The following is a 23284-nucleotide window of genomic DNA, read 5'->3' on the forward strand; positions in this document are numbered from 1 at the left end:
CAAGAGAAACCGTTAACGAAAGAATTAAAAAAAAGTTATTTATTTTAGTTTTTTTAAAATTTCTCAAAAACGTCTCAATAAATCAATTTTAAAATTTGATCAGCTCTATAAGTTAATAAAACGCGTCGATTGCCACCTCAACCGTCTCAATCGATGAATTCGTTCGAGAGATATCGTTGTAAAAAAAATGGTAAAAAACGTTATTTTTCGAAAACAAAGGCATACAAAAGTGCTCGAAGAGCTCGAAAATGTATTCTCATCAATGATTTTGAGCTCAAGGAGCTCGAAAGCAGCGGGAAGTTTTGGGACTGGCCCGCAGGGTCAACTGACAGACAGATTTTTTTTTATATTTTCAGATGTGTTGTAATAATTGTCAAAAATTTTCCCATTATGGGTTGTTTTGAAGTTCAGACCCCTCAGCACTTTTCCACCCTTACGTCAATAACTTTTTTTACACGGTTTTTAGTAGATTTCATAGAAATTTATCTTGCGCATTTGTCCTTATGGTGAAATTTTCAAAGAATTTTGCCATAATCTATCATAATTCATTGAGTAGGTTCCAAAAATACCTTTGGTTCAAAAGTTTATATATGTATATATGTATGTATAGTGGCCACAATTTTTAACGTATTTTAAGGAAACTTGGAAAACTTATTCTATGAATGATTAGCTCGGTTAAGTTCGAAGATGAGCAAAATTGGTCAACTAGTTTAGAGAGGGTGGACATTTGAAATTCTAAAAATAATGAAAAATGCTATTTTTTAGCTTTTTTCGTAAATAACTTTTTAACGGACATCTCTATCCTTACTACGTAAAAAAAACCTGATAGCTAATAAAATAAGCTATATTTTCCTTTTTTTATATCTTGTTTTACGATAATTTTTACAGTTTTTATAAGGGTTCAAAGTTTCATGATTCACTCTTGCGTTATGGAAAAATGTCATTAACTCATTATTATATACCTTTGAAAGTTTTTGGCGGATGATTATAAAATTTTGTATGCTGTTTTTTTCAGGCAATTATATTGATCAAGTTCAAAAATTTAAAAGATCGCTTGAGTATTTGGGAAATGGTGGCAATTTAAAGTTTTCAAATTACTGACAAATTTTATTTCTATGGTTTTTATCTTTAGTATTTTTTTTAACGGAAACTTATATTTTTATTATGTATACAGAATGTCGAAACTATTGCAAGGGTTTGCCCTGGCTTCCTTTTTTTCTTTTTATACTTTATGTTTTAGGATAATTTTTCAAATTTTGATAAAGGTTTAAAGTTACATGATTGAGTACTGTGTTATGGTTAAAATTCTAATGTTATTTGGCGATTTTCGATCTTGAAATTCATCAAAGATGTCAATAAAAAATTAATTTATACTTTAATTTTATCTTAGAACTTCAAATTAAAGGAAGAGTGAGAAATCTACTTCGATTTCGGATGCCGAATGGCCTTTTTTTCAACTTTAATTTATCTTAAAAAATCGATTTACAACTATTTCAAAGGAGAGGAACTAAAACAAATTTTAGCGGGCAATAGTAATGAATAATAAAAAATATTATAACTAAAATTAATTGAATTTATTAAACAATACAATACAATAGACAATAATACATATTTATCAAAAAATTGATAACAATTTTTTCAGAATCTATTTGGTAAATTATTAATTTATTTATATTATCAACTTTTACTTTCATAAAATGGCAACTGTTATTTTTATTTATATTTAAAACAATAACATATTTCGTATTAAAATCACATTGGACTAAAGTTGTAACAAAAAAAATTACTTGTTTGACGTTGTGTAATAATAGTTATGAAAAAATTTTATTTTTGAACTTTAGAGTACATATCAGCCTTTACAAATTTACTTCGTTTTTTAAGTTAAGAAAAATAATAAATTGTAAGAGCGAAAATTTTTTATTTTCATATTATATATTTTTTTTTTTTATAATTTAATTACTAACAGAGCTAGTTTTTAAATCTGAGATTTAGTTATTCAAAATTTACGAAAAAACGATAAATTAATTTAAAATTAAACTAAATCCCGGATTGAAAAACTTGACCCTTGATTTACTAAATTATTAAGTAATTATAATTTATTATTTCGTTTTCTATAATTATTATAAGAAAAAAAATTATATAATTTATCAAGGCCACTTGCATAAAATTACTCAAAAATATATATTTAAAAATTACGATTGAAAAAATATTTTTTAAAGTTAGCAAGCCCCACAGAAAGCTCAAAAATTCTTCAATGATTCTCATATATTTGTTATCTTTTATCATTTTTTTAAATACTTTTTATTTTTTTGTTTGTCTTATCAAAGCACAATTGTTATAAATTATATTTGTATAATTTTTTTTTATCAACTATCAATTATTAGTAAAAATTTGTAAATTTCCCTACAATTTGTTGCTTAGTAAAAATCCTTACTTAAGTTCTTCAAATCAATGATTGAATAAAAAAATTTATTAAATGTAATGATGCGTTTGAATAAACAAAAAATGTAAAAAATGGATCAATGTTTTAAAAAATTTTAAGTATAAATAAAAATAAAATTAAATAATTTGAATATTTGTTTTTTCTAAACCGGTTCAGCTCTCTTTGGATTGGGATTTAATGGCACACTAGCTTGAGCCTGAGCTTTTTGTTCTGCGCGTCTTTTAGCTCGTCTTTTTCGAGCTTTAGCATCAGCACCAGCCGCGATGAAGTTGTTGTGGAAATATTCTTCGATTTCTGACAATTTTTTACCATGCGTTTCAGGAAGTAAAAGCCAAACGAATATTGCAGCACCAACAGAAACACCGGCAAAGAACCACTGAATTGCGTGAGAACCTAGAAAAATTATTATCAAAATATTATGCATCGAAAATTTATATTTATTTTACAATATTGAAATAACAATAACAGTATTAAATATAATTATATTGTATTACAGATACTAAGAGGACATATAAAGTTATGAGGTACCAGCGGGTAATAAGGCTTAGCTAAAGGAGATTTTGAATCGAATCGAAAATATTGCATTTAATTATCGAAATGTATCATTAATCTTTGTTTCAATACATTAGCCATAAAATGTAATGAACTAATGGTAATTTTTCACATAAACAAACAAAAAATTATGCTTTTACAAAAACCATACGAATAGGCCTTATTTTACTACGGTAGGGTAATAAGACCTACGGGTAAAACAAACTGGAATAGCTTAATTATACTTAATAAAATTGGTATTAGAGATGAATCATCACTTAAATTTAGCAACAATACTTTATAAGAGTCAGAAGACTAGATTGCTTTGCTCAACATCACTTAAAACTATCAGTATCCTTTTTAAAAGTCAGAAGACTAGATTGTTTTTTTATAATTTCTTCTGCGCTACGACAGAATATGACGGATGATGAAAAACATAGAAAACAGGGAACCCGGTATCGGGACTCTATAAATTTGTCGTAACATCTCTATGTAAAACCCTTCTACAAAAATAGCCTTTAGTGGAGGTGATTATTTTAAATATCATTTCTGTCACTTAGGCCTTATTATCGGACAGGTCTTATTACCCGCGGGTACCTTACATCCTTTTAACACTTGAAAACTATAAGGGTATGTAAAAGAGTATTTTATACACCAAGAGAGGAAAATAGACGATTTTAACTCAGGTGTATAATTGCCTACACGGAAAGAAGATTATGGGAACTTTTGCTATACATTATGGCAATAGTATCTATAATGGTATAGGAATTGTACCTATTGGAACTATTCCCATAATGTTATGGGAACTATTCCTATAATGTTATAGCAACTATTCCTATCATAACATAAAATTTTTTTTTGCAAAATAGTGCAGAAATTTTTTCGAAATTTGAGATTTTATCGAAATTTAAATTTTTATTTCCAAAATTTTAATTTTCTTGAATGTTCTATGCTGACAAAAAATTTTTATGTTTTTGCCAAACACGAATTTTTTTTCAATGTTTAAATTTTTGTTTTTATATTTAATAATATTTCTGTGTATTGTAGAAGTGATTCCCACACTTTTCTTCAAATTAATATTTTCATGATAGAATGGAAACCATCCCAGTTGCATTATAGAAGCCATTCCTATAATTATTATTAATTAGTAATGGTTACCATTCTACACAGGAATTAGAACTATTTTTTTCTCTCCCTGTAATATTTAAACAAATGCTCTGAAAAAAAAGTTACAGCAATTTTGCATATGTAATTTTATGCTTTGCAACATTATTCAAATTAAGCTTGATGTACTTTTTACTCACATCAAATTCATTTTTAATTTTTTAAAGAATCATACAAGTTGACATCCGCAGTTCCAATTAATTTATGATTCTTTTTCTTTTTTTTCAAAATAAATAATATCAAATTTTATAAACTATACAAAGAAAAAAAAATGTTCACTGCACATGTAATTGGATCTTTGACTCTATGAAAAAATTTATCAATTTTTTTTTTTTTGTTTAATTTAAATTCAGATGTCAAATTTTATTTAAAATAAAAAAAAATACTATCAAGAGAAAACGATTTTCAAAAATTTGTGTCATTTTTAAAAATTAATCAAAATACCATTTAATGTATAGTTCATATTTTATTTTAGGCTCTAACATAAAAAAATATTTTCTAGTCGGATTTAAAAAAATACGGGTATTTCAGACCCTTTAGATTATTGACAAAACCTCGACCCTATCACCAAGGTCATACAGTAACAAAGTAAAGGTAATGTAGAAGACATTTATCTATTCTAATAAATGAATATAATTTGAACAAACCTCCTAAGAATGCTGATAAATCTCGATAACTTTGAACTGCTGCAAACATCAGAGCATTAGCCATTCCGTAACTGAAAGATTGTGCGACTCCACGAATTTCCGATGGAAATAATTCAGCGGTCATTGTCCATGGAATAGTAAGCATTCCAATCATTGAAGTACAGACATAAAGCAGAAGACCTAATACGGGTACCCAGTTACCGCTGGTACTACCATTTTTAATTTGTAATGTAAAGTACCCCGATACTGACATACAAATAGCCATTCCTAAAGATGAAATTATACAGAGTGGGCGTCTTTTGTATCGTCTCAAAAGCCATGTATTGACCATTGAACATAAGAAACGAGTAAGACCGACTAAAATAGATGCTACATATTCATCGACACCAGCTTTGACTTCCTAAAAAAAATATATTTAAAATTATTATTTATTTATAGCAACCAAAAAAAATCTCGATATTAGTTCACTACATACACTGAGAGAGAAAATTACTTTTATGGAACAAACATATTCTTTATTCAAGAAATTAAGTTATTTAAAATATTTTAAATGATGCGGTAGAAATCAGAGTTGCAAGTAAGGCATTATTACGGAGTCATAAATTTTTTTTTACTTTATAATCCTGAAATTTTTACGACGGATTACTTTTTTCAATTAATAATCCCTAAAATTTGAATAAGAGTTTTTTTATTAATTAATAATCCAAAAATTTGAATTAGTTTTTTTTTAAATTAATAATCCGAAAATTTGTATTTGGGATTTTTTCAATTATTAATTCGAAAATTTGAATTTGGGATTTATTTAAAATTAATAATTCAAAAATTTTAATCAGGAATTTTTTTAGTTAATAATTGGAAAATTTGAATTTGGGATTTGTTAAAAATTAATAATTCAAAAATCTGAATTTAGGATTTCCTTTTAATTAATAATTTAAAGATTTTAATTCGGGATTTTTTAAAAATTAATAATTCAAAAATTTGAATTAGAAATTTTTGTTTAATAAATAATCCAAAAATTTGAATTAGGGATTTTTTTTTAAATTAATAATCTCAAAATTTCTATTACGAATTATGTTTAAAAATAATAATGTGTATTTTCAAAATTTTAATTACGGATTATTTTTAAAAATCATAATCTAAAAATTTGAATCAAGAATTTTTTAACTTCCCGCTAAGAAAATTGAAAATTTTCAAAAATTTGAAGTCATTATTTTTTTTATTTAATACCCATATAAAAATCTTTTTCAATTCTTGAGCATGTCTGCTCTCAAGATCGATAGATGCTAGTATCTTTTTCTACGTTGATGTCTTGCTGCAGATACTTGTAACCAGATTTAAATTGCAAGCCTTACACAAGAAATTCGTGCCAGATTATAACTCAATTCTGAAGGAAGACTGTAGTTGAAAATAGTTGTGCATGACATGCTCAAGATCTGCTCAACACTCAAAATTGATCTTGAGCCTTGTGCAGATCTTGAGTAAGTCATGCGTCAGTACCTACTGTAAGTTACTGGTGCAAAAAATGCGTCAGACACTTTTTCATGCACCGTGTTCAAAATATCTTTAATATTCTTGCGTACAATGACATCAGCAAGACATACACAAATCTTGACATAGGTTTCTTGAAACACGAATCTTGCGAAAGACACATGCGTAGAAAATACACTAACGGCTAGGGATCTTGCTCAAGATATTTATTCCAGAACCTCGCTCAAACATGTGTTACTAGGGGAAATCTTAATAATTTGAATTGACTATTTAAAAAAATAGTCCGTAGTGTATTATTTTTTAATTATTATTTTTACAACCCTAGCAAAAACACCGATTTCGGAAACTGAACCTGAAGTAGACACTTAACATTTTCTTTTAACATTTAACAAAATATTGACTACTATTCCGTTCATAAGTTTTAAACGGTCTTTATTATGATGACAAAATGTAATGTTCTGAGAATTTTAGTGGCCACTTTCTGAGGGTGTCCAAAATTGATAAGAGTAGATGTTTTTATTAATTTCATGTATTTTTTAAATAACTAAATTAAAAAATACTTATTTTTATATAACTATCACACTCTTTATACATCTATGATTTTATTAATCAATAATTTATTGCATGTTTTGATATTTTTTTATAACTAAAAATTGATTAAAGTTATCAATTGCTATAGTATAAATAATTATTGAAGAAAATTCTTTTACCAATAATTTAAATATCCGTTGATAATAAACTTTTCATACATTTATATATTTTATTGGTTTTTATCATGTAAGTTTTGATAAGAGAATTTATTAATTTATTTTGCAATAAGTAAAAAAAAAAATTACTATCAATTAGTTTGTAGTTCCTTCAATAAAAAAAACTTTATTGCAAATTTGCATTAAATAAATTTTTTGAATCAAGAATTTATTTTTTTTATAAAAGTATTTATTTTTGTCTCTCAGTATGTAAAATTAAAATATTTTCATGCAAACCTCCTCCCTCCCTAATTTTTTAGTTTATCCAATTAGCCGAGATTATAATTCGGGATTAAAAGCTTTGGAAGTTTAAATTCATTTACAAAATTTTGTTAAACAGGTAATTTAAAAAAAATAGAATTAATGTTTTTTTTTTTAATCTATACCCTGCCGAAATTGTAACTACGTTTTCATTTTTCCAACTAATGCTTTAATTTTTTCAAAATTAATTATTCAAATTTCATTACAGTTATGACAGTAAAAAATTATTGGAGATATTTGAAAAGTAGGGAATCCTGCACAGAAAAAAAAATTTCTTGGCGCAAAAAATCGTTTACTTGTCCCAAGAAATTAATTGCATTACGAATTTAAAACAAAAATTTTCTTGGGGCGGTAAAAAGATTTATTGGGACAATAAAAAAATTTTAGGTGCAAGAAATTTTCAATCATTTAAAAATGCAAAATATTTCTTGCGCCAAGAAATTCTATTTTCCAAGTAACTAAGATTGCGTTTTAAATAAAAATGAAACAATTACACACCTGGAACCATGTAACAGCATAAAACAAGGTGATGTAAATACCAGAAAATTGTTGGACCAAAAAGAAAAGAAAAAGAATAAGCATTGGTTTCCATCCAGTTGGTTTTAAGAAAGCACGAAGTTTTGTTGATAAATTTCCTCGTTTGCTTCTTCTTTGTTCACTTAATTTTATTTCATTTTCTTTCATAATAGTTGTAAATGCTTGTTCTGCTACTGACATTTTTCCAAATTCTTTTTCTTCAGATTTATAAAGTCGCGCAAGAGATTTTTTAGCATCATCAATACGGCCTTTTGATACTAACCAGACCGGGGATTCCGGAACAAAAAATTGTACTAAAAATATTGGTACTATTGCATAAATAGTTGCCAACCATGCCACCAGTCTCCATGGTAAATAAGCACCCTTTAAGTATGATAATAACATTCCAAATGATGCTAATGTGGGACCAAATGACATTAATGAACCACGAAGATCTGGTGATCCTACTTCTGTTATATAAACTATTGAAGGTGAGGTTGCCGTTGGTATGGCTATTCCTGTTAAGAAACGTCCAACCAATATCATAGGGATATTTTGGGCATTTGCTATTAGAATCCAACCTATTATACAGGGTATTGCACCTAATTGAAGAGTTCGAATACGACCAAACGCTTCCATTAAAAAACCAACTATTAAAGAACCTATTGGTACAGCTACCACAATTATACTAGCTGTAAATTAAATTATTCATATATTAAACAATTTATTAAATTAAAACTTAAATTATTCATGTTTTTTCAACAGTTTTAATAGTGTATTATACACCTGGGGAGGAAAGTAGGACATTTCAACTCATGTGCGTGATTGCCTAACCGGCAAACACGTGTATTGGAAGATCCTATTTTCCTCCGTGTACTGTAAAAAATTTCAGTGTAATAATGGACTCGGAGAACTTTACACGACCGTGTAGTGTGAAATAACGGTGTAAATTTTCCATCCGTGTAATTTTAGTACGGTGTAATTTACTTTTTTCATACCATTCCGTGTTACTCGTTAATTTTGATTGACGCGCAACAAATGATCATTGAACATCTTTAATTATTTCATCAATAACTATAGTAATATTATTTAGATACTAAATAGTATTTTTAACATTTAAATATTTTTAGGGCTATTCTTCTTCAATGCAAAATTATCGTAAACTATACATTTACATGCGTGACAATGTAAAAATTTTTAATTCACACCGCCAAATTTAACACGATATTTCGTGCAATTTTCTCACCGAAATTTTGACACCGTCATTTACACTACACCGGGTCCGAAAAATTTTTTACAGCGTGGTGTATATACAATTTTTCACCAAATCTGCACCTGAAAGTTTAAATTTTTGCCTGATTTTGTGGCAAGAATGGCGCATGCGCTAATTCTTATCATTTGTTTTCTCATTAAAGGAAAGAACGAATTTTTTCTCTCTAAACAGAGGAGGAATTTAAACTTTTGGTGCAGATATGAGAAAAATTTGTTTACTCGAAAGATAATAAGTAAAGCGCATAAGTGAGGTTCACTCTATTTTTGCTTGTAAAAAATTCCGATGTAACTCTGTTTAAACTTTTGATAAATTCTTATAAAAATTTTTCATCAGAAATTAAGTAAATAATTTATAAGATATTCTCAGAGAAATTCTTATATATTCTTACGTTGTTATAAGAATTAAAATCTATGATTACTTATGAAATATCAACCCATAACGTCATGGTAAAAATTACTAGAAATTATGAGTGATACGCTCGTAATTTAAGAAAATACTATGATAATCGTTTCCGGGCTATTATAGTAATGGTTAGATAACATTTAGAAATTCTTTGTGTTATGGGAATTATTACCATAATATAAAATAATCGTTACCATATTGTATGGCAATGGTTACTATAATATTATGGTAATCATTACTATGATATTATGATAATCATTTTACCATAATATATTGTAATGATTACCATAATGACATAGGGACTATTACCATAATTACATATAAACTATTACCATATCGTATAGGAATGAAAACTATATAAAAAGAAATGGTTACCATAATTTGTATGGGTAACGTTCTTATGGGTGCTGTTCCTGGGACCATTCCCATAATTTTCTTTCCGTATAGCGGATCATTTCTAATTAGTATGAAAGTACTAACTTCAAATGCTTTTATGAGAACGATAACATTATATTTTTGGCATTATGATAGCATAAATAGAAAGTAGAAAGAAAGCTTTTTCCGATGATCTGTATGAAGTCATAAATTAATTTTTGTTTATGTAATTAATGCTCAAAGTTTATGAAAATCGAATTTTTTCGATATTAAAAAAATCAAAATTTAAAAAATATTGAGTTTAGCAAAGTTTCATTAAAGTAACTTGCGATTTTAAATTGGTAAAAATATCTAAAAAAAAATATATTCGATCACGAAAAAAAACATTTTTCGAATAATTGATGAAACAATTGACTTCTCGGGTTTACAAAAAAAAAAAAAAAAAAAAAAAACGATATTCAGATTTTACGGGTCAAAATACACAAAAAAAAAACCTTACTTTAGTCGAAGAGCTCAAAATATATACGGAAAGGTAATACAGCGCCTAGACTATAAAAGAAAGTTCGGAAATTCATTTTTGTTTCATATGATGTTGTTATTTTTTTTTTCTTCTCAAATATGACAAGATTATGCCTTTAAAAACTTACATTTAATTCAAATTAAATAGTTACTTAACTATTAGTGTTATTAAGCTGGAGATAAAAGGCTTAAAGATAACAGATGTTCAACTTAAACATTAAAAATCAAGATAAATCTAAATTATATAAATTAGCATAGTAAATAACTGATGTGTTTCATAACTTAATGGTTCGGAGTTTACTCGCCCCATTAACATTTTTACTTGCTCCAAGAAATTTTCTGCATTATGAATTGAAAACAAAAATTTTCTTGGGAGAAGAAAATTCTTTTGAAGCGAGAAAAAATTTCTTGAGCTAAGAAATAATTTCCTATAATTATAGGAATGCTTCCTAAAATATATAAAAATGAATCCTACATATTATAGGAATGATTCCCATAACATCACTTTTTTTTAGCTCTCATAATTTAAGAAAAAAAGCTGAAGTAAAAAATTCAAGTGTACACAAAAAAATGAATTTCTTGACGCGAAAAATTTTTACTCTCTCGAAAAAAAATTTTATTTGCTCTAAGAATTTTTTGCATTATGAATTAAAAACGAAAATTTTTTTGGAGCGATAAAAAATTCCTTGCGCCAATAATTTTTTTTTCTGTGTTTATGATCAACCATGAGTTTTATATTTATTTGAAATGACCATTCAGAAAAGGTTCCTAGATCAAAAAAATTACTTCCTTCTTGATACGTTGACTTATTCACCGTTGATTTAAGTTAAAAAATCAATTTTAAGTCATGCGTCGGTGACGTTGACCTAAATGTCATTTTTTCGAATGATATAGATTTTATTTTAATCTGCATCCTCTCTAATCCAGAATTTTAATGTTAAAATAAACTCTCTTTCGGAATAAATTTCACTCCAAGAGGATGAAAGTAAATAAAAATCATCGGCTCCGCATTCACTCAGGATTAAATCTCCGTTTACTTCAGAAAGTTTCAACGTGGTAAATACAAATTAATAAACAATATTTTTATAAATTATTAAATTTTTAAATCTATGATATCTTTAAATAATTCATTAAAATTTTTTAAATAATAAAGTTAACAAAAGTAATTTTACTTCAAAAAATATGACTTGATGTTGACTCTCTTCTGACTTATTGTTCTTTAAGTCAAGAGAAAAATAAGCCTGGAGCAATTTTTATTTACTTAGCAAGTCAACTAGATGAGTTAAGAAGTTTAGCCAATATCATGTTAAATAAATAAAAAACAAGTTACAAAAGTTATAAAAAATGACATGTTATCTGTAGGATACATCGATGAACTAAAAACTTCAGAAGGAATGAAGTCAAAGCCACTCAAAGCAAGTTTTTTTTTTACCTGAGTTTTTTTTTACTCAGGATGTAAATACTTACAACTGATCATAAATGATTTATATGGAACACGTATGAATTATCATAGATTATGTATAGTGATTTATTCTGGGCTGTCAATTTCTCAATATATATATTTTTTAGTTGCTGATTTAACAAAATGATGAAAAATAAAACACAAATTATTGAAAAATAATTTGAAGCAAATAAAAATTTGGTGTGAAAAATTTGGATATTAAATTTTTTAATTTTCCATTAATCCAACATCCAACAATTAAAAAAAAAAAGTTTTCCGGAAAAATTAGCTAAAAATATTTTTACAATTCAAAATAGAGCGAGTTCAACTTAGGCACTTTTTTTTATTTTTTAAATAGTTCTTTTAACTAAAAACGAAATTTATTCAATAAGAAAATTTTTTTAATTTTTGAATTACCTGTCCATGAAGTTTCCATTTTTGTAGCTTTAGGACCTAAAGCGCCTTCTTCTAAACGAGGAATTAAAATAGCTGAATAAGCCATACCTAATCCAACGACCATATGAAAAGTTGTCGTCAAAATACAGGCAGCAATCTTAAAAGAAAAAAAAAAGTCATTTTTAAGTAAAAACACATAAACAATTACAACAGTAACATTTATCAGTTTATCTATTTCTCTAATAGAAAATCATTTCCTTGTTACTCGTAGAAAAAAAATTCATCTTATTCTATTGTTAAAGAATTTCCTAGGTATAAGAAGAAAAAAAATGTATACCTGTGAAAAATAAAATTTTTACCTCAGGTATTGCATTCTTAAGTTGTGTCCGTTCGACATAGCCTTTGTTGAGACTTCTACTGGATACAATAGCATCCTTGAAGCACTCTCTTTCATTCTCTTCAATATTTTTCGAGGCCTCACGTTCAACACTGCAATAAAAAAGAAAAAAAATTTATTTATTAAATTTTTTCACAATTAAATTAATTATTAATGACGACAAAAAAATGGATTTGTTAAATTTTTTTAAATAAATAAAAAAAAGAAGTCAATTTAAATAATTCATTTATTTATTTTGAAATAATTTATAATAAACAATAGTTATTTTTATTAACAATCCTATGTTAATTTGTAACTATTACTATATTGACAGTAAACGATTAGCTTGCTATACATTGAGTTAGGTCCAAAGTACAAATGAACAAGTGTCCTCAACATACAAATAGAATAATAAAGAAAATACATTTGTCATTTAATATCAATTGTATACAAATTTATTTATTTATGTATTATTATTATCATTAATAAATTGTCTCCTTAATAAAACATCATCGATAAAGAGATTTCAATAATAAATTATATTTTATTGTCAAATATGTAAAATAAATTGACAAAAAATAATATTAATAAATCAATTTTATTAATTTTTATTTATTGCTTTTATTAAACTTTTATTCCTATTAAAATAATTAATAATGAGTGTGAATGTAGCAGACATCATACAAATTTAAAACTATAAATAAATAAAGCAAATAATGAAAAAAATAATATTTGTGAAAAATGCACTTATTAATTTGAAAATTTTTTAAATGCGATTTTTTTTTTTTTATTTAATTTTATTAATTATTTTACATTAATAGTCATAATTAATAAAGAAAATTTACTGATTAATAATGTATATAAAAGAAGATATATATGATATTTATATGTAAATTTAAAAATATGATTTAGAGTCCAAGATTTGAAAAAAAAACCTATTTTATAAATAGCATAAATAAAAAAATTTGTTTTTTATTTATTAGATAGAAAAGCAATTGCACTCAATTAAATTAATCTGTAAATACACATAATAAATTTTTATATTTATCATTAATAAAAAAAAAACACCTCGAATTTCTAATCTATATAAAATTCATTCAAGTTGTTTATAAATTAAAAATCTACTTATCTATTAATCTTGAGCTTTATTTAAAAATTACAAACTACTTAAATAATGATAATAAATACAATAAACTCAATAAAATATGGTGATAAAAGTATTAGCACGAATGATTAAAAGAAAAAAAAATTTTTACAATAAAATTCACGTGCAGAATAGATGCATTGGGGTATTGCATTGTATACAAGTGATTATACAGACATACATGTGAATAAATATAGCATATCATGTGTCAGATTAAATGACCGTAATCGTTTTGCAACAAACGTCCTCAACGTATCATCATCTTCATTTAATCCTTAAACAAGCTGACAAATCAAGAATAATATTCCGCAGAAGTTAAAAATTTTTTTTCATTACTTTACTTTTTTTTATTTAAAAAAATTAATACTAAGTTAATACTAATTTAAAAAATTAATACTAATTTTTTTTTTTTGTGTAATTAATCCAAAATTATAAGAAATAAAATTTTGATTAATGAATAATGAAATTTTTTTTATTTTATTTGCAATAAAAAATTGTATCATTTAATTAAAATTTTTTTTGAGTAAATAAAATTATTAAAAAAATATTTTATCTGTTGGTATTTCGCGATAACGGTCAACAATGACCTCGGCAAAATAATAGTTAGATGTAACCTCGAACTTCAATACAAATGTGTTTATGGATAAATTTATATACATAGATAACTGTACATATGTATTCCTATCTTCATGAAAATATATAAACATTTATACTTATGTATATGTATGTAATAGATCGTGACTTATCATCATCGATTCACGATTTAAAAATTCATATGTGAGTCAAATGATATACATTGGTGTAACAAATAAAATTGCAAACGATTGTGTCAACAAAAAATTTATAAATTCTTTGTGTATATATTACGAAAAAATATAAGTTAATTCTTGACATATTATCAGATTATCACTAATGAATCAACTATTTTATTATTTAAAAATTATTTTTCTATTAGATCTATAACAAATATTTGTTAATCATATTAATTAAAATTTATTTACATAATTCATTTTTTATTTTTATAATAAAAAACTTTTGATACTCTTCAAGAAACAATATTTTTATTACTTAATTTTATCTTAACTGTTCTTTTTTTTTTTTTTTTGTATTTTTTAGCGAACAGAAAATTTATTAAAATATTTTGAAAATTAAATTTATTTTAATTTATAAAATAAACTTTAACTAAGAAATTTTAGTATATTAAATATTTACACTTTAGTTACATTTAAAAAGCATACAAATTCGTAAAGCTGATATTTATCACTCTAAAAATAAATGATACTGAAAGTAGCAGACATCAGACAATTTTTTAGTTTTTATGAATTGATTAGTTGTAAGTAGAATACAATTTTTATACTTTGTACAAAAAGGTTTTATAGTTTTTCATGTACGATTTTCTTAAGTTTTTCTTATAAGTATTTTTCTCATTTATTAGAAAGAAAAAAATTTTTTTACTGTCTGCTACTTTCAGTATCATAAAAATGATGATAGTGAAATTAGCCGACGTCTAATAATTTTAGGCTTTTTTCAAAACGATTATAAAAAACAAAATTTGAAAAAATTGCACCTATGGTTTTTTAAATTTTCTACATGTGTATATTTTTTTTTCTTTCTATTTTATAATAGATTTGTGAAAAAAAAAATCCAAAAATTATTGTCTGTTAACTTGGATCATTTCCGATCATTCAAACAAATCTTATTTGAAATTTAATAAATAAAATTAATTATGTATTTGAAATCTCATAAAAAAAATTTTATTATAATTATATGTATGTTTACATATACATTTTTTTCAATCAAACTTATCACAATGTACGTTAGTAAGTAGACATGGTAACGATATAATAAGTACTTATAGTAAAAGTTTATGCAATAAATAATATACAAAACATGCATAGTAATTTAACGACTAAAAAATTAAAATGTAAATTATTTAACAAATTACGTAAATCTTACCTTAATGAGTATGGATCCATTGTTGTAATTAATATATTTTCACAGCCAAGTTTAAAATACTGATATTTAAAAAAAAAATTAAGTAAAAGGAAGATGAGTGTGAAACGTCTGATCACTTAATAAATTTTGTCATCGAAATTAAAATTATGAGTAAACGGGTACAGTCCAGTTATTCTCTTGTAATCTAATTACTTCCTACTTAATTATTATTATTTTTTTTAAGGCACTAGTTTGACGTCAACTCTTCGACGGAACGAATCAGTAATTATCATTATTTAATATTTCTGTAAGCAAAGAAAAAAAAATTAATTACTGGGTGATTTCGTAATTTTGCATAAAAAAAATTAAATTGAGTAAAAATATGATTTATTAATCAATAAATAATTTTAAGAAAGGTATAAATTATAATTAACATTTTAGATGCATTGAATAACAAAAATTGATAAGAAAACATTTATTATAAAAATTAAATATTATTTATATAATGAATATATAACGAATATATTCGAGAACTATATTAATAACAATGGCAATAGTAAAATATATATGAAATTTACCCTTGAAATATTTATAAATATATAAGAGTGAGTTATTTTAAATTAAAAATAAAAAAAATTGGCTTTATATTTAATTACATTATACAATAAATTAAAACAAAACATAAATTTAATCTTCATATTTATTGATGACTTAAACAATGAAATAAATTATAAACATTCAAAAATTATCAATAATTATAAATCATATCAATAAGTTATGAATAAACTTAACAAATTATAAATTTAAAAAATAACTTAAATTAAATTTATACGAAAAACTTTTTTTTTAAATATAAAATAAAAAAAAATCGATAATAAAAATTTGAAAATAATTTAAAAATTTAAATTTTATAAAATTAACCTACATTTCAAAAGTTTCAGTAATAAAATTTGAAACAAGTGATATAAATATATAAAATAAAAAAATAATCTTTATATTTATACATAAAATAATTTATTAAACCAAAAGAAAGTCAAAAGTCGCACCAAACAATATCACAAAATATAACAAACCTCACTGACTCACGACTAAATGCGACTGAATCTAAACCCGTAGTCTGTAGTATAATAAACGAAGTAAAGACACTGGTAAAGACCCAGACCAAGAAAACTAAGAACCCACCACAGAAACCAAATTAACATTTAAAAAACCATATGACGTGACGTTAACACACACGCACATGTAGAAGTGCAAAGACTCCACTGAAAACGTTACTTACATCTGGTAGAATTGCGAACATGGATGAACTACTATACGAAATATATAATATAAAACAGATATTATATATTATAGACTCTAGATATAAATGAATGTATGTATAATACTATTTTTATAGATATAAATATTTAAATATATTTATAAGTATTTGTAGACAGGCCTATATATGAATAAGTATAGAAACCGTTCAAAACCGACTCATAGAGTGATTCTGCTCGGTATAGATTCTTCAACTAGTGTGATATACGCAAACTACTTCTACACTATACATAGCAATATATATATATATATATGTATATATATATATATATATATATATATATATATATATATATATATATATATATATATATAGTTCTACTGTGCAATAATTACATCAGCAAAAGTCAAGTAGAAGAGCGTGTGCAATATAATTTAAACGATTAACTGGCCGCTAAATATTAACTATTATTCAAGTTAACAATATGAGTAATCATTTAATTGCTGCGGCTGAAAAAAAGTGTGATATTTCTTATTGTAAAATATAATAAAATATTAATTACCATACATCTACTTGCGTAGAGACAATTATACTGGTGTATTAATAAAAAAAAGTACCAAGGACCAATTTCCACTCACTTTGTATTAACGGATTAAGAAACATCCCCAAGTTTTTATTTGTCGATTGACCTTTAATTAAAATTATTAATATACATTTAATATAATATTAATTTATAACAATTTGAATCTGTCATTTATTAGACTATCTTTGAACCCAACTATTAATCAATTAAGTGCAATTAATTATTGAGTCATAACTTTAATTGTTTATAATTGAATTTTAAATTTATTAAGAAAATTTCATTCTGGAGGAGACAATTAAAAATTTTCGGGTTTTGTTGTCAATAAATCATTTTAAAAAATAAACTAAAATTGTGCACGTGTAAAAAATTTGAAAAACTGAAGGTACAATTTTTTTTAAATAGTGTTTTTTTTATAATTTATCGTTTTTAAAAAATTCAAAAATTTTTAGACGGCTCATTTCAGTATCATGAAAATTTTATGATTTTGAAGTCAGGAGACAATTAACAATTTTTGAATTTTATTTTTAAGGAATCAATCGAAAAAAATATGCACATGTACAAAATTTAAAAACCATAGGTGCAATTTTTTTGAAATAGTGTTTTTTTTATAATTTGTTTTTAAAAAAATTATTTGACGTAGGATAATTTCAGTATTTTGGATGTTTAGAAAAATCTAAAAATATGCACTTTTCAAAAATGTAAAAAACTAAAGGTGCAATTTTTTTAAATATTTTTTTTTTGTAATTTATCGGTTTTAAAAAAAAATGGAAATATTATTAGACGTCGGCTAAGCTTCGGCATCAGGGGAATTTTGTTTACTATATTTGGATCCACCTAATAGATTAATATTACTAAGAAAAAAAAAATAAATGAGATTTTATATTAAGTTGACGTAATATAAAATCGTAGCGTGATAGTCCATGAGTTTATCGATCGGAAGGAAGCTGGCCGGTAATCATTCCAAGAACGCTTAGCAACGTACTAACTCATAGAAGAGAATGTTGTAAAAATACAATAACAAGTCATATATAGGTATGCATATATATGTGTGAGGTCCATACTACGGTAGAATGATCGTTTATCATTGCATTTCGATGTATATATTTATATACATATATATAACACGAAACTGTTATGTTATGTATATTTATATAGATAAGTAATAATGTGTAAGTTGAATGTTAGAAAACAAAAAAAAAAAACTTTTGCTAGGAAAGTGAGATCACGTGTTTTTACACATGCTGATATAGTGATCTAGTTTCATTACAAATAAATAAAGTGCTTAATTACTTGTTAATAATGATACTGAAATTATTTGACGTCTAATAATTTTTGTTTTTTTTTTTTGAACGTCAAATTTAAAAAAAAATATTTTAAAAAATTGCACATAAAATTTTTTAAATTTTCTACATGTCCAAATTTTTAGTTTTTTTTTTTTTTTTTTTTTAAATTAAATTGTGGAAAAGAACATTCGAAAATTGTTAATTGTCTGTTAACTTTAGAATCATTATTAATAACAATGAAAAAATTAATTAACGTTATAGAAAAAATAAGAGCATTAATATTTTATTAATTTACATGCAAAAATATATTATGTAATTTAAAGATAATTTATTATAATTTTTGGGATGATTTTAAAATTATTGTTTATATGTATATGTATTTCTTGGAATTCAATTGAGTATTTTTGTTTCATAATAAAGAATTTTATTGTGAAGGCGAGGCTTACTTTAAGTGGAGTTTATAGTACTAATTAAAAGATAAAAAGAAAAAAAATAAATTGATGAGGATAACATGTAATATGAAGAAGTAGATAGAGTAACATGATGGTTTAAAAAAAAAGGATTTGTTTATCGAGTTCAACTGCTCGATTGATCTTGGTATTTCTACTACATATCAAGAGTAGCAGATGTTTTTTATTTTATTATAATCTTGTATCATTTTTCATAGAGACACCTTTATTATCGTACACACCTACTTTTATTTATGTTATTAAAAAATTATATATATAAATATCTTTGATAAAATAGATAGAAGCCAATAGCTAATTTCTAATGCAAAATTTACACTTCAAGTTCACCTCTCCAAGGTTAAATGCTAATTCTGTGCAGTTTTACTCACGAGTTGCTATATGTATGATGTGTATTACGTCTAATGAAATTTTGTATTAGATTTTCATAAAAATCATTATTTACGTACGCTTTTGCCATAAAAAAATTATTCAATGAAAGAAAAAAAACATAAATTTTGAATTAACATATTTTGAATTCGTAAAATACAGTTATTAATATAAATAGTTATTGTTTGATTTATAATTTTTTATAATTCGACTTTTGTTAAGAGAAAGCTGAGGCAAAAAATGATTATGGAATATTATTTTGAGATGATAAATATCTAAGTTTTAACGATCCTGAAGTTAGCTGACGTCTGATAATTTTAAAATCAGTGAAATATAAAACAACAATTATTTTTAAAAATTGCATCTATTAAGTAAAAGCCCCTATACCCGCTCAGTACCATTAGTCGCTCACTTTAACTGTTTAAGGCGTTTTTTTATAATTAAAAAAAATAAAATTACAACTAAAAATATTATTATTAATAAATAATTATTTGTAAATCTAAATATATTAAAATATGATGTATCAAATTATTTTATAATAGAATATAAATTTAAATTAAATTACTGTTTTCAAAATCGCGCTCAGCCGGGCATTTTTTACTTTAACGTTCATTCGTTAGATTAAATTTAGGTTACGTCAAATTTTTTAAGAATTGTTATAACTATATCTTATTAAATATATTTTTAAAATTCATGAAATTTTATATTATGAAAGAATAAAGAAGTATAGTTTATAAATTATTTTCCAAATCAATAAACTTATGATAGTTTGATTGATATTGTCTTTGAGTGACTATAGGGCCATGTGTTGATCGAGTAATGGTGCATCACAACTTTTAGTGAGCGACTATGGGTACACTCAAGGACCTTATTTAAAAAATTAATTATCAACATTATTCTTCAAACTAAAATTTTATTCTAATACTCGAAACTTTAAAAAATAATTATAAAAAAAAAAAAATATGGTCTTTCATTTTATTTATTAATTTAAATTGTGTGATTTAATCTCACTCCAATGAAAAGTAAGCGGGTATATGGGCTTTACCTTAGTTGTTTTAATTTTCTACATGTGCAGTTTTTTTTTTTGTTTTGGAATAGATTTGTTGAAAAAAAAATCCAAAAATTATCAGACGTCGACTAACTTCAGGGTCTTATGTTTTAAGTATACACAGAAAAAAAGGTTTTCTTGGTGTGAGAAATATTTGGCATTATCAAATGAAAACAAAAATTTTTTCAAGATTAGAAAAGATTTCTTGTCCTAAGAAAATTTTTTGTTTTTAATTTATAATACAAAATTTTTCTTGGGACAAGTAAACATTTTTTGTGATAAGAAATCCTTTTTTTTTTGTGAATAAATAATTGTTACTTTTTTTTGTATTAACACTTTACACGATTATGTTATCAACTAAAACTCATAAATTATCACACTAATGATTTCTTACTTACAATACTGTTCTTTTAATTTAAAAATAGGATTTCAAATTATACCTGCTTAAAAAACATATCATTAGCTATGAGCGTGAATGTAGTAAATATGAGACAATTTATAAATTTAAAATAAATAAATAAATTAATTACAATAATGAAATTGAAAAAAATGCATCTACCGATTTTGTATTTATTTAAATACGCATTTTTTAATTCTTACTCTACTTAGATTTTATTCATTCATTTTAAAATTTAAAAAATTGCCAATTGTCAGCTATATTCATACTCATTAATTAATTACGTTTGATATTTAAACACAAAAATGATTTATGTATTGATTTAAAAAATTAAATCAATGGAAAGAGATAAGGAAATCAATCAACCTAATGCTGACAATGGTCAATTATTAATATAATTTATTCATATAAGAAAATGATAAAAATTCTAAAAATAACAATAAATCAACATCTGCTCTGTATAAATCTGAAGGTAAATGGAACAAGAGTTAGATCAATTCGTGATTTTTTCGTAGACTAACTGGCGTCGCCGAAATTCGAAATTGAAATAAATGTTTTTTTGACATCAATGTCAAAATATTTTTATATCATACAATTTTGATGTACAATATAAAGTTTGTCTCACGCAAATTTTCCTGAGGACTAACGATTGTAATGGGAGCAGATCAGCAGATAATTAACAATTTTTATATTTTTAAATCATATAAATATTAATAAACGATACGAACTTGTTTTATGGGTCGAATTTCGACAGGTGATTGATTTTTAAATTTTCGCGCCAATGTAGACTTTATTGTGAAAGTTGAACGGTCTTTCGAAACCAAGAAGTTATTCGGCATAAATTGCTGTCAATTTGAAGTCAATTCGATTTCGAAATATGTGTAGAGTTCTAAAATTTGTTTTAAGATCGTAATCAATAAGCCGGGAAAATTATGACAGTTAATTTCTGCTTTTGTAATTCGACAGCAACACAAAATAAAAAATCGCTGAGGAAAAATGATCATTTGCATTTTATATGTTCTCTTCGTTATAAAACTTTTTTTATATAAGCTTTAACATTTATCATTTTGTCGGGACTGTTTATTTGGTTTATGTGGATGAGATCATCGAATAGTTTGTTAGGACTATAATTTAATTTAATTCTCAATTGGGTGGATTGTTTTTAGTGTCCCACTTTCATTGTAGCGACGTTTATAATCTAAAGATGCTCAGAGGGGATACCCAAGTAGGAATCAACATGATGCGCGATGAACGGAAAGCTCCTTACCCACGTGATATTTTGCAATATATGGTAATATAATATGTCTAGTGTAGACAGACAAATGCGGTTTATATCATTTTTTGTTATAATTTTTTTTAATTGTTCCAGTAAACAAAATTGTTTCTTACTAAGATCCCTATTAATATTTCTATTTTTTTATTTTCTTCCTAGATTTCTAATAAAAAAAAAAAAAAAATAAAAAAGTAGGTCATAATTTATCAGTTTTTCGTTAAAAAATCAATGCATTAAGTCTTAAAATCAAACGTAATCAATATTATCTGATATCTTGACAATTTTTTCCTGAAGGTATTAATTAGTAGAACAATATTAAGTAAAAAAATTGGGGTTTGATCTTATATTTTTTGTTTAGTCTCTGATGTTAGTCAGACGCCCACATTACACTCCTAGTTAACGATTGATGAAATTATATTGGAGTCATTGTTATAATAATTGTATTGTATTATAATAATAAAAGCTGGTCGTAATATATATATAGTCGTATGGAAAAATAAAATATACAATGGTATTGACTTAAAATATGAGGAAAACGTTATTTCCATGGATTTACAGATAATTTATCTGTGAAAATTTCTTTTTTTATATTTATAAATATTAATAAAAAAATAATCTCAAGTATATGCAATGTGAGATACAAAAGTAAGGAAAGTTTATAGGCTCATTCCATTTATTTGATCATATATATAATATGAAGACATATCTCCAGTTTATGTTATGACGAATTGAGCGCCGATTGAGGAAAACATATTGAACTGATCAGTTGAAATAGAAAAATGCCACTCATTCAGATAAATTTTATCTAATAATATGCTTACATAATATTATACATGTTGTATATATCGTAAATTCTCACAGATATAATGCTTATTAAATAAGCTGCAAAGAGTTATAGAAATTTTTTATGAATACACAATCTTATTTCTAATCCTAGTGGATTCAAAAA

General features: G+C 24.7%; 1 protein-coding gene across 4 annotated transcripts; it reads right to left on the reverse strand.

The window, feature by feature from the left end:
- Positions 1-2049: 2049 nt before the first annotated feature.
- LOC103569879 (facilitated trehalose transporter Tret1) lies at positions 2050-17158 on the reverse strand. 4 transcript variants are annotated; one of them, XM_008547412.3, is made up of 7 exons: positions 16937-17158; positions 15679-15962; positions 12562-12691; positions 12224-12359; positions 7779-8488; positions 4786-5185; positions 2050-2836 (listed from the first exon to the last, which is right to left on the reverse strand). In XM_008547412.3, the coding sequence occupies exons 2-7, from the start codon at positions 15696-15698 to the stop codon at positions 2586-2588; spliced, it is 1647 nt and encodes a 548-aa protein (XP_008545634.1). In that variant the 5' UTR covers positions 15699-15962; positions 16937-17158; the 3' UTR covers positions 2050-2585. The 4 variants fall into 4 exon arrangements, with proteins under 4 accessions (XP_008545634.1, XP_008545630.1, XP_014297824.1 ...); XM_008547408.3 differs by lacking the exon at positions 16937-17158 and adding an exon at positions 16731-16930; XM_014442338.2 differs by lacking the exon at positions 16937-17158 and adding an exon at positions 16704-16930.
- Between the last annotated feature and the right edge of the window lie 6126 nt (positions 17159-23284).

The sequence above is a fragment of the Microplitis demolitor genome, chromosome 2 (assembly GCF_026212275.2).
Source record: "Microplitis demolitor isolate Queensland-Clemson2020A chromosome 2, iyMicDemo2.1a, whole genome shotgun sequence".
Classification (NCBI taxonomy): Eukaryota; Metazoa; Arthropoda; class Insecta; order Hymenoptera; family Braconidae; genus Microplitis; species Microplitis demolitor.

Excerpts from the sequence above, each read along its gene's own strand:
- LOC103569879 (XM_008547412.3), bottom strand. The coding sequence starts at position 15,698 with ATGGATCCATACTCATTAAG. Across the intron at positions 5,186-7,778 it reads ATGCTGTTACATGGTTCCAG|GAAGTCAAAGCTGGTGTCGA; the intron begins GTGTGTAATTGT and ends TATTTTTTTTAG. Across the intron at positions 2,837-4,785 it reads TTTATCAGCATTCTTAGGAG|GTTCTCACGCAATTCAGTGG; the intron begins GTTTGTTCAAAT and ends TAATTTTTCTAG.